Raw genomic sequence first — 12,955 nt, 5'->3', positions numbered from 1 at the left:
ACACTGTACCCTGTACGGTTACACAGCGAGTGAGCCTTACCCTGCTGAATAAACACTGTACCCTGTACGGTTACACAGCGAGTGAGCCTTACCCTGTTGAATAAACACTGTACCCTGTACGGTTACACAGCGAGTGAGCCTTACCCTGCTGAATACACACCGTACCCTGTACGGTTACACAGCGAGTGAGCCTTACCCTGCTGAATAAACATTGTACCCAGTACGGTTACACAGCAAGTGAGCCTTACCCTGCTGAATAAACACCGTACCCTGTACGGTTACACAGCGAGTGAGCCTTACGCTGCTGAATAAACACTGTACCCTGTACGGTTACACAGCGCGTGGGCCTTACCCTGCTGAATAAACACTGTACCCTGTACGGTTACACAGCGAGTGAGCCTTACCCTGCTGAATAAACACTGTACCCTGTACGGTTACACAGCGCGTGAGCCTTACCCTGCTGAATAAACACTGTACCCTGTACGGTTACACAGCGAGTGAGCCTTACCCTGCTGAATACACACTGTACCCTGTATGGTTACACAGCGCGTGAGCCCTACCCTGCTGAATAAACACTGTACCCTGTACGGATACACAGCGAGTGAGCCTTACCCTGCTGAATAAACACTGTACCCTGTACGGTTACACAGCGAGTGAGCCTTACCCTGCTGAATAAACACCGTACCCTGTATGGTTACACAGCGAGTGAGCCTTACCCTGCTGAATAAACACTGTACCCTGTACGGTTACACAGCGAGTGAGCCTTACCCTGCTGAATAAACACCGTACCCTGTACGGTTACACAGCGAGTGAGCCTTACCCTGCTGAATAAACACCGTACCCTGTATGGTTACACAGCGAGTGAGCCTTACCCTGCTGAATAAACACTGTACCCTGTACGGTTACACAGCGAGTGAGCCTTACCCTGCTGAATAAACACCGTACCCTGTACGGTTACACAGCGAGTGAGCCTTACCCTGCTGAATAAACACCGTACCCTGTATGGTTACACAGCGAGTGAGCCTTACCCTGCTGAATAAACACTGTACCCTGTACGGTTACACAGCGCGTGAGCCTTGCCCTGCTGAATAAACACTGTACCCTGTACAGTTACACAGCGAGTGACCCTTACCCTGCTGAATACACACTGTACCCTGTATGGTTACACAGCGAGTGAGCCTTACCTTGCTGAATAAACACCGTACCCTGTATGGTTACACAGCGAGTGAGCCTTACCCTGCTGAATAAACACTGTACCCTGTACGGTTACACAGCGCGTGAGCCTTACCCTGCTGAATAAACACTGTACCCTGTACAGTTACACAGCAAGTGACCCTTACCCTGCTGAATACACACTGTACCCTGTACGGTTACACAGCGCGTGTGCCTTACCCTGCTGAATAAACACTGTATTCTGTACGGTTACACAGCGAGTGAGCCTTACCCTGCTGAATAAACACTGTACCCTGTACGGTTACACAGCGAGTGAGCCTTACCCTGCTGAATAAACACTGTACCCTGTACGGTTACACCGCGCGTGAGCCTTACCCTGCTGAATAAACACTGTACCCTGTACGGTTACACAGCGAGTGAGCCTTACCCTGCTGAATAAACACTGTACCCTGTACGGTTCACAGCGAGTGAGCCTTACCCTGCTGAATAAACACTGTACCCTGTACGGTTACACAGCGAGTGAGCCTTACCCTGCTGAATAAACACCGTACCCTGTACGGTTACACAGCGAGTGAGCCTTACCCTGCTGAATAAACACTGTACTCTGTACGGTTACACAGCGAGTGAGCCTTACCCTGCTGAATAAACACTGTACCCTGTACAGTTACACAGCGAGTGAGCCTTACCCTGCTGAATAAACACTGTACCCTGTACGGTTCACAGCGAGTGAGCCTTACCCTGCTGAATAAACACTGTACCCTGTACGGTTACACAGCGCGTGAGCCTTACCCTGCTGAATAAACACTGTACCCTGTACGGTTACACAGCGAGTGAGCCTTACCCTGCTGAATAAACACTGTATTCTGTACGGTTACACAGCGAGTGAGCCTTACCCTGCTGAATAAACACTGTATTCTGTACGGTTACACAGCGAGTGGCTCTCAGTTAGTATTATAGTTGCTGGAGTACAGATGGATGAGTGGAATCTCCTAGAAACCGATACGTATGTGACAGGACTAGACAGGGTGGGTGCAGGAAAGATTATTTTAATAGCAGGTTGGGTATGGAACCAAGAATATAGCAAAAGGGCAAGGAGTGGCCCGTGAAGTTAAAGGTAAATTTTCTGTAGCCACAGAGAGGTACAGAGGTCGATGAGAAATCGGAACAGGAGCAGGCCATTCAGCCCCTCGAGTCTGCTCTGCCATTCTGTAGGGTCATGGCTGAACCAGCATTCCTCACATCCACTTGCCTGCCCTTCTCCCTGTAATACTGAATCCCTTGACTGATCAAGAATCGATCTCAGCCTTAAATATAGACAATGGACTGGTCCCCAACAGTTCTCTGTGGTAAGGAGTTCCAGAGACTCTCGACCCCCCGAGAGAAGAAAGTCCACCTCATCTCACTCTTCAGTTTGTGCCTGTTTATTCTGAGATGATGCCTTCTGGTCCCAGACCCTCCCATGAGGGGAAACATCCTCTCCACATTCACTCTGTCAAGCCCCTTAAGAATCCGATATGTTTCGATGGCATCCCCCTCTCTTTCTTCTAAACTGCTCTGAATCGAGTCCCAACCCGTTTAACCTTTGCTCATAAGACACTCCCTCCAGACAGGGGACTATCTGAGTGATCCTTCTCTGAACGGGCTGCAGTGAAATGATATTTGTCCTTAAATGAAGGACTAAAGTCGCTGACAGTCCTCCAGGTGTGGTCTCACCAGCACCTTGTACAGCTGCAGTAAGGTTTCCCTGCTGTTATACTCTAAACCGCTTGAAATAAGGGCCAACATTCCATGACCCTTCCCGATTACCTGCTGTTCCTGTGTGCTAGCTTTCTGTGGTTCATGGACACGATCCCCCAGTGTCCCCTCGTGTTACAGCATTCTGCAGTTTCTCTCCAATTAAGTGACATCCTGTTCTTTAGTTCTGCCTTTCAGAATGAACAACGTCACATTTTCCCACATTATACTCCACTTGCCAACATTTTAACCAATCAATATCTTTCTGGAAAGAGTTTCTATCCCTCTCACAACCTGCCTTCCCACCTACTTTTCTGTTAGCTGCAAATTTGGCAACAGTATATTCAACAGTATTATCTATAGGAATCTATGGTCATATCTGAAGGAAACAACAGTAATATCTATAGGAAACAACAGTAATATCTTTAGGAAACAATGGTATTATCTATCGGAAACAATGGTAATATCTGTAGGAAACAACAGTAATATCTATGGGAAACAATGGTAATATCTATGGGAAACAGTTGCAGTCCCAGCGCTGATCTCTGTGGAACCCATGGGTCACTAATGTGAGAAAGATCCCGTTATCCCCACTCACTATTCCCTGCCCATCAGCCAATTCCCTATCCAGGCCAATATCCCACCTCCAACACTGTAGGCTGTTGTTCCTTCACCTCCTGGAAACCCAAATATAACACATCCACTGGTTCCCCTTTATCCACTCTGGTTGAGAGTTCCTTAAAAATCTCGAAGAACTAGTTTCCTTTTTTGTGACTCTACTTGATCAGATGATGATTTTCCAAATGTTCTGCAATTATTTCCTAAACAATCATTTCCAATACTAACCCAACAACAAATGTTGGGCCAGCGGGCCCGCAGTTACCTGCTATTTCTGAGCGTGTGAATCGAACCCGGGTCCCTGGCGCTGTGAGGTAGCTGCGCTAACCGCTGAGCCACCGTGCTGCCCTGCAAGAATTGGGTGGTTGATTTTGACTGGCACAGACTCGATGGGCTGAGGGGCCTTTTCCCCCGAGCTGTAGATCTCTCCCTGACTGTAGGTTTGTAAATGTCAGTGTCTGTGTTTCGTTGTGTAGGTGTTTATTGGGGTTGGAGCCTGCGCGCTGACCCGATGTGATGATGTACTCAGGCTTTGCTGGGAGACTGTACAAACAAAGGCAAAAACAGCTTGGGGCAGGTAAACATGACCAGGCCTTCAAATACCTCGGGCAGGATTTTGAGACGCTGCGCGATGACTGCCTCTCCCGAGGGTATCTGTTCGAGGATCACCATTTCCCTGCGGGTCCCACCAGCATCGGCTACAAGGAGCTGGGCCCACACACCTCCAAAACCCATGGCATCTGCTGGAAAAGGCCAACGGTGGGTGTGACCGGGCCCGGTGGGTATGAGCGCAGGATGTGGTGGGTGTGAGCACGGGGCGTGGTGGGTGTGACCGGGCCTGGTGGGTGTGAGCACAGGATGTGGTGGGTGTGAGCGCGGGGCGCAGTGGGTGTGAGCGCGGGACGCAGTGGGTGTGAGCGCGGGGCGCGGTGGATGTGAGCGCGGGGCACGGTGGATGTGAGAGCAGGGCACGGTGGGTGTGACCAGGCCCGGTGGGTGTGAGAGCAAGACGTGGTGGGGGTGACTGGGCCCGGTAGGTGTGAGCCGGCCCGGTGGGTGTGAGAGCAGGGCGCAGTGGGTATGACCGGGCCTGGTGGGTGTGAGCGGGCCCGGTGGGTGTGAGAGCAGGGTGCAGTGGGTGTGAGCGCGGGGCGTGGTGGGTGTGAGAGCAGGGCGCGGTGGGTGTGACCGGGCCCAGTGGGTGTGAGAGCAGGGCGTGGTGGGTGTGACCAGGCGCAGTTTGTGTGAGAGCAGGGGGTGGTGGGTGTCACCAGGCCCGGTGGGTGCAAGCGCAGTGGTAAGTGTGACCATGGCAGTGGGTGTGAACAGGGCAGTGAGTGTGAGCAAGGTGGGAAGTGTGACCATGGTGGTGAGCGTGATCAGGTTGATGAGTGTGAGCGGGGCAGCGAATGTGAGCATGGTGGCAAGTGTGAGCAGGGCGGCGATGTGAGCAGGTTGGCGAGTGTGAGCAGGGTGGCGAGTGTGAGTGGGATAATGAGTGTGAAAACGACCCAGGGGGTGGGCAGCTAACAAGCAACAGAACAGAGAGAATGTGGGCCTGAGGTCACACTCAGAGATTGTGGAGGTTAATGTTGAGTCCGAGAGGCTGAGGTGTAGTTTCTCCCGATGGTACCAAGCTTTATTGGGAACATTCCATACGGACCGTTCCCTCCCACATGTCCTGGCCCACTTCCTCACACTCGCAGTAGGTGTGACACTCACCTTTTCACATCCTCGCTGACTGAGCTTCACACACACCTTCCCAAGGCTGAAGCAGCGTTCCACTTGTGCTTCTTTCAAGTCCGGTTGCTGTCTGCACTGCTCGGTGCGGTCTCCTTTATCCTGGGGAGGTCACACACAGACCGGGGAACCCCTCCTGACCTTCCAGCTGCCTGCCCCTCCAGTAAACCACCGTGCTCTCGGCCTGATGTCCCTGTGCTGTTGCTTTCTGAGCCTGAACTGACTGCCAGGTTGCGATTAATTCCCCCTGCCAATGGGTGTCCCCTCAAGGATGATGATACCTCGGGTATATACTGCTGAAGGTTTGATGTGAGCACAGTTGTGCACCATTCTGCTGGGCGGCTCGGTGGCCAGCGGTTAGCGCTGCAGCCTCACAGCGCCAGGGACCTGGGTTCGATCCCACCCTCGGGCGACTGTCTGTGTGGAGTTTGCACAATCTCCCAGGGTCTGCATGGGTTTCCTCCCACAGTCCAAATATGTGCAGGTTAGGGTGGGTTGGCCGTGCTAAATTGTCCCATAGTGCCCAGGGATGTGCGGGTTAGGGTGGATTGGCCGTGCTAAATTGCCCCATAGTGCCCAGGGATGTGTGGGTTAGGGTGGGTTGGCCGTGCTAAATTGTCCCATAGTGCCCAGGGATGTGCGGGTTAGGGTGGATTGGCCGTGCTAAATTATCCCGTAGTGCCCAGGGATGTGCAGGTTAGGGTGGATTGGCCGTGCTAAATTGTCCCATAGTGCCCAGGGATGTGCAGGTTAGGGTGGATTGGCCGTGCTAAATTGTCCCATAGTGTCCAGGGATGTGCGGGTTAGGGTGGATTGGCCGTGCTAAATTGTCCCATAGTGCCCAGTGATGTGCGGATAAGGGTGGATTGGCCGTGCTAAATTGTCCCATAGTGCCCAGGGATGTGCGGGTTAGGGTGGATTGGCCGTGCTAAATTGTCCCGTAGTGTCCAGGGATGTGCGGGTTAGGGTGGATTGGCCGTGCTAAATTGTCCCATAGTGCCCAGGGATGTGCGGGTTAGGGTGGATTGGCCGTGCTAAATTGTCCCATAGTGCCCAGGGATGTGCGGGTTAGGGTGGGATTGGCCGTGCTAAATTGTCCCATAGTGCCCAGGGATGTGCGGGTTAGGGTGGGATTGGCCGTGCTAAATTGTCCCATAGTGCCCAGGGATGTGCGGGTTAGGGTGGATTAGCCGTGCTAAATTGTCCCATAGTGCCCAGGGATGTGCAGGTTAGGGTGGATTGGCCGTGCTAAATTGTCCCATAGTGCCCAGGGATGTGCGGGTTAGGGTGGATTGGCCGTGCTAAATTGTCCCATAGTGTCCAGGGATGTGCGGGTTAGGGTGGGATTGGCCGTGCTAAATTGTCCCATAGTGCCCAGGGATGTGCAGGTTAGGGTGGATTGGCCGTGCTAAATTGTCCCATAGTGCCCAGGGATGTGCGGGTTAGGGTGGATTGACCGTGCTAAATAGTCCCATAGTGCCCAGGGATGTGCGGGTTAGGGTGGATTGGCCGTGCTAAATAGTCCCATAGTGCCCAGGGATGTGCAGGTTAGGGTGGATTGGCCGTGCTAAATTGTCCCATAGTGCTCAGGGATGTGCAGTTTAGGGTGGATTGGCCGTGCTAAATTGTCCCCATAGTGCCCAGGGATGTGCAGGTTAGGGTGGATTGGCCGTGCTAAATTGTCCCATAGTGTCCAGGGATGTGCGGGTTAGGGTGGGATTGGCCGTGCTAAATTGTCCCATAGTGCCCAGGGATGTGCGGGTTAGGGTGGGATTGGCCGTGCTAAATTGTCCCATATTGCCCAGGGATGTGCAGGTTATGGTGGATTGGCCGTGCTAAATTGTCCCATAGTGCCCAGGGATGTACGGGTTAGGGTGGATTGGCCGTGCTAAATAGTCCCATAGTGCCCAGGGATGTGCAGGTTAGGGTGGGTTGGCCGTGCTAAATTGTCCCATAGTGTCCAGGGATGTGCGGGTTAGGGTGGATTGGCCGTGCTAAATTATCCCATAGTGTCCAGGGATGTGCGGGTTAGGGTGGATTGGCCGTGCTAAATTGTCCCATAGTGCCCAGGGATGTGCGGGTTAGGGTGGGATTGGCCGTGCTAAATTGTCCCATAGTGCCCAGGGATGTGCAGGTTAGGGTGGGTTGGCCGTGCTAAATTGTCCCATAGTGTCCAGGGATGTGCGGGTTAGGGTGGATTGGCCGTGCTAAATTGTCCCATAGTGTCCAGGGATGTGCAGGTTAGGGTGGATTGGCCGTGCTAAATTATCCCATAGTGTCCAGTGATGTGCAGGTTAGGGTGGACTGGCCGTGCTAAATTGTCCCATAGTGTCCAGGGATGTGCAGGTTAGGGTGGATTGGCCGTGCTAAATTGTCCCATAGTGCTCAGGGATGTGCAGTTTAGGGTGGATTGGCCGTGCTAAATTGTCCCCATAGTGCCCAGGGATGTGCAGGTTAGGGTGGATTGGCCGTGCTAAATTGTCCCATAGTGTCCAGGGATGTGCGGGTTAGGGTGGGATTGGCCGTGCTAAATTGTCCCATAGTGCCCAGGGATGTGCGGGTTAGGGTGGGATTGGCCGTGCTAAATTGTCCCATATTGCCCAGGGATGTGCAGGTTATGGTGGATTGGCCGTGCTAAATTGTCCCATAGTGCCCAGGGATGTACGGGTTAGGGTGGATTGGCCGTGCTAAATAGTCCCATAGTGCCCAGGGATGTGCAGGTTAGGGTGGGTTGGCCGTGCTAAATTGTCCCATAGTGTCCAGGGATGTGCGGGTTAGGGTGGATTGGCCGTGCTAAATTATCCCATAGTGTCCAGGGATGTGCGGGTTAGGGTGGATTGGCCGTGCTAAATTGTCCCATAGTGCCCAGGGATGTGAGGGTTAGGGTGGATTGGCCGTGCTAAATTGTCCCATAGTGCCCAGGGATGTGCAGGTTAGGGTGGGTTGGCCGTGCTAAATTGTCCCATAGTGCCCAGGGATGTGCAGGTTAGGGTGGGTTGGCCGTGCTAAATTGTCCCATAGTGTCCAGGGATGTGCGGGTTAGGGTGGATTGGCCGTGCTAAATTGTCCCATAGTGTCCAGGGATGTGCAGGTTAGGGTGGATTGGCCGTGCTAAATTGTCCCATAGTGCCCAGGGATGTGCAGGTTAGGGTGGATTGGCCGTGCTAAATTGTCCCATAGTGCCCAGGGATGTGCGGGTTAGGGTGGATTGGCCGTGCTAAATTGTCCCATAGTGCCCAGGGATGTGCAGGTTAGGGTGGGTTGGCCGTGCTAAATTGTCCCATAGTGCCCAGGGATGTGCGGGTTAGGGTGGGTTGGCCGTGCTAAATTGTCCCATAGTGCCCAGGAATGTGCGGGTTAGGGTGGATTGGCCGTGCTAAATTGTCCCCATAGTGTGCAGATTGGCTGTGGGAAATGCAGGGTTCGTGTCGATCTGATATTCGATGGGCCGAAAGGCCTGCTTTGCACAGTAGTGATCTGATGATGCTCAAGTTGTGAATAACTAACTAATAGCTGCGTTTATGTCTCCGCAGGAAATATGCTCCAACCCACAGTTCATCCTGGACGGAGCGACACGCACTGACATTTGTCAGGGAGGTTTGGGTAAGCCCTCAGATCCAGCCCAGCTGGTGCGCGTAGCATTAACAAAAGAAATGTCTTGGGGTACATGGGCTTGAACCCCATGGTGACAGTAGAACTCAATAAGGACCTGGAATTTATAAAAAGAGAAAGCCAGTTGGCGACCATCAGTTGTCATTAAAAAGCCCTGCACCTGGGTCGCTCATGCCCTTTTGGGAGGGGAAAATCTGCCACCCTTACCTTGTCTGGCCTGCATGTGACTCCAGACCCGCAACGAGGTGGTGGTCTGTTCACGGCCCTCAGAAACAGCTGAGTGAGCTGAACGTTTCGGTGCCAAGTTCACCCTCGCAGGAGGCATTGGTAAAGGGCATCAGAGGCAGACAGATAGAAGAAAGAAGTTCTCACAGCACTGGACCTTCGGCCCACAATGTTATGCTGACCTTTCACCTTAATCCTAAGGTCTATCAGACCCCCACCTCTACCTTATACTATCACCCACATGCCTATCTAATAGCCGCTTAAATGCCCCTAATGTGGCCGACCCCACTACCCTCTCCGGCAGTGCATTCCACGCCCCGACCACTCTCTGAGTAAAGAACCTACCTCTGACGTCTCCCCTATATCTATGTCCTTTCACTTTAAAACTATTCCCCCACATACTAGCTACCTCCACCCTAGGAAAAAGTCTCTGGCTGTCCACTCTATCTATACTTCTGATCATTTTGCACACCTGATAGATAGACAGAGGCCATTCAGCCCATCGAGGCCAGACTCTGCAGAGAAATCTGAAAAGTCCTGCTGAGGAAATTTGGAATGTCCATAAGGGACTCTTACCAGCTTTTATAGACACACCATAGAAAGCATTCTGTCTGGATGCATCACAAAAACTGCTCTGTCCAGGACGGTGAGAAACTACAGAGTGTCGTAAATAGAACCCAGTCCATCGCACAAACCAGCCTCCCATCTGTGGAGATAATGGGAACTGCAGATGCTGGAGAATCTGAGATAACACAGTGTGGAGCTGGATGAACACAGCAGGCCAAGCAGCATCAGAGGAGCAGGAAAGCTGACGTTTTGGGGCCTCGACCCTTCTTCAGAAATGTAGGAGGGGGGAGAGGATTCTGAAATAAATAGGGAGAGAAAGGGAGGCGGATCGAAGATGGATAGAGGAGAAGATAGGTGGAGAGGAGACAGACAAGTTACAAGAGAGTTGCAGTGGGAGACGGATGAGGTTTGTCCAGACGGAGGAGGGGCAGGACCTTCTCCCCCTCCCCCATTTCTGATGAAGGGCCTTGGCCCGAAACGTCAGCTTTCCTGCTCCTCTGATGCTGCTTGGCCTGCTGTGTTTATCCAGCTCCACACCTTGTTATCTCCCATCCGCGGACTCCATCTACACTTTCAGCTTCCATGGAATGGCAACCAACCCAGTGAAAGACCCTCCCATCCTCTTCCGGTGGGAACGCTTAAAACCCACACACGAACAGATTTAAAGGCAGCTTCTTCCCCGCTGCTATTAGACTTCTGAATCCACCTCTCGGATTTTAAATTGAAATGTTGCTCCCGTTCTCTCTGCACCTTCTGTGCAACAGTGACATTGTAGTCCTCTGCTTACCGTCCCAGCCTGATCATTAGCAACGCTGATGTCTGTCCCACAGCCTTTCTCTCTCTTTGGGCTCTATCCCATCGTTTTCTCCCTACACCACCCACCTCCCTATTTTCTGCATATAAACCGACGTTTCCCCAGCCACCATCCGTTCTGAGGAAGGGTCACCGGACCCGAAGCGTTAACTCTTGTTTTCTCCTGCACAGATGCTGCCGGACTTGCTGAGCTTTTCCAGCAACTTCTGTTTTTGTATTCCTCGCTCTGCCCTACTGCACTCGGCGTTGTGTGATCTGCCTGTGCCGCACGCCGAACAAAACTTTTCACTGTACCCAGGGACATATAAATCGAATCAGAACGATCCCCGTAGCTCTCTGGGTTCCTTTAGCCCAATGTGGGATTTGCTGAAAATGGACAAGGTTGATGGCCAGCATGCTGTCAGTCATAGCCTGTCACTGCAGGGTGAGGTACTCTCTCACATCCTCCCTGGTGCCTCTCCCTCAAAACCTGATACACGGTGCTTGGTATGCTTGCCTTCGTTTGTCAGTGCATCGAGCGTAGGAGCTAGGACGGTCACGTATTATTGGTTAGGGTTACTTTTACAGTTACAATTCTGGTCTCTCTGCGATAGGAAAGACATTCAACTCGAAAGGTTCAGTAAACATTCACAAGGATGGGTTTGAGCTACAGGGAGGGGTTGAATGGTCTGGGGCTATTTTCCCCTGGGGCATCAGAGGCTGAGGGATGACCTTCTTGAGGTTTATAAAATCATGAGGGGCACGGATAGGGTGAATAGACAAGGTCTTTTCCCCAAGGGGTGGGGGGGGAGTCCAAAACTAGAGGGACATAAATTTAAGGTGAGAGGGGAAAGATTTAAAAGGGACCTGAGGGGTAACTTTTTCACACAGAGGGTGGTGCGTGTATGGAATGAGCTGCCAGAGGAAGTGGTGGGGGCTGGTACAGTTACAGCATTTAAAAGGCATCTGGATGGGGACATGGATAGGAAGGGTTTAGAGGGATGTGGACCAAATGCTGGCAAATGGGACTGGATTAATTTAGGTTATGTGGGTCAGCAGCAACAGGTTGGACCGAAGGGTCTGTTCCTGTGCTGAATGTCCCTGTGTCTCTTCTCACTGACAAACGCGGCCCTGCTAACAAGACCCACATCCTGGAAGTGAGCATCGTCTGCTTCATTCATTTCTCTTGTTGTGCTGAGCTTCCTGTTTGCTTCTGCACTTTCGCTTTGAGGTTCAGTGCATTTTTGAATGTTTCCTGCTGAATGGGGACCTCTGAAAGACAGAGAGGCCGCGCTCTGGGCTAATCTCACTGCATCGTCCATTCTCCAGGCAGGACCTTCCCAAACGTTCCCTCACTGTCCTCCAACAGATCGGAGAATTTGACATCCAGCCATCCCAGCGCTGAGGCAGGGAGTATGTGGGGGATGGGGGTGCTGTGTGCAGCAGGCTTTAGAAGGTAGAAGGTGGGAAAGCAATGTTTTGTTTTACAAAACCCTGTCCATTCACCCAGAGGGAAAAGCATTCAGCACCGTCCCTATCTCTGTCACCTCCTCCATCCCTTACACCCCTCCCTATCTCTGTCACCCCCTCCATCCCTTACACCCCTCCCTACCTCTGTCACCCCTCCAGCCCCCTACAACCCCTCCCTATCTCTGTCACCCCTCCAGCCCCTACATCCCCTCCCTATCTCCGTCACTCGCTCCGGCCCCTACACCCCCTCCCTATCTCTGTCACCACCTCCAGTCCCTACACCCCTCCCTATCTCTGTAACCTCCTCCAGCCCCTACACCCCCTCCCTATCTCTGTAACCCTCTCCATCCCCTACACCCTCTCCCTATCTCCTTCACCATCTCCAGCCCCTGCGCCCCCTCCCTATCTCTGTCACCACCTCCAGCCCCTACATCCCCTCCCTATCTCCATCACCCCCTCCATCCCCTACACCCCTCCCTATCTCTGTCACCACCTCCATCACCTACACCCCCTCCCTATCTCTGTCACCACCTCCATCCCCTACACCCCTCCCTGTCTCAGTCACCCCTCCAGCCCCCTACACACCCTCCCTATCTCTGTCACCACCTCCAGCCCCTACATCCCCTCCCTATCTCTGTCACCTCCTCCATCCCTTACACCCCTCCCTATCTCTGTCACCCCCTCCATCCCTTACACCCCTCCCTATCTCTGTCACCCCTCCAGCCCCCTACAACCCCTCCCTATCTCTGTCACCCCTCCAGCCCCTACATCCCCTCCCTATCTCCGTCACTCGCTCCGGCCCCTACACCCCCTCCCTATCTCTGTCACCACCTCCAGTCCCTACACCCCTCCCTATCTCTGTAACCTCCTCCAGCCCCTACACCCCCTCCCTATCTCTGTAACCCTCTCCATCCCCTACACCCTCTCCCTATCTCCTTCACCATCTCCAGCCCCTGCGCCCCCTCCCTATCTCTGTCACCACCTCCAGCCCCTACATCCCCTCCCTATCTCCATCACCCCCTCC

At 52.9% G+C, this 12,955-nt stretch overlaps 1 protein-coding gene across 1 annotated transcript in view; it reads left to right on the top strand.

Annotated features, from left to right (window-relative positions):
- LOC125449282 (calpain-1 catalytic subunit-like) overlaps window positions 1-12,955 on the top strand; it is a 129,098-nt gene that overhangs the window by 73,240 nt on the left and 42,903 nt on the right. Inside the window, exons 2-3 of the mRNA XM_059641513.1 lie at window positions 4,002-4,284; window positions 8,799-8,868. Of these exons, the coding sequence (XP_059497496.1) occupies window positions 4,042-4,284; window positions 8,799-8,868 (313 nt within the window). The 5' untranslated portion in view covers window positions 4,002-4,041. The remainder of the gene's footprint in view (window positions 1-4,001; window positions 4,285-8,798; window positions 8,869-12,955) is intronic.

This window comes from Stegostoma tigrinum, chromosome 42 (assembly GCF_030684315.1).
Source record: "Stegostoma tigrinum isolate sSteTig4 chromosome 42, sSteTig4.hap1, whole genome shotgun sequence".
Lineage (NCBI taxonomy): Eukaryota > Metazoa > Chordata > Chondrichthyes > Orectolobiformes > Stegostomatidae > Stegostoma > Stegostoma tigrinum.
The sequence above is the reverse complement of the archived record's forward strand: the minus strand, read 5'-3'. Positions and strand labels throughout refer to the sequence as shown.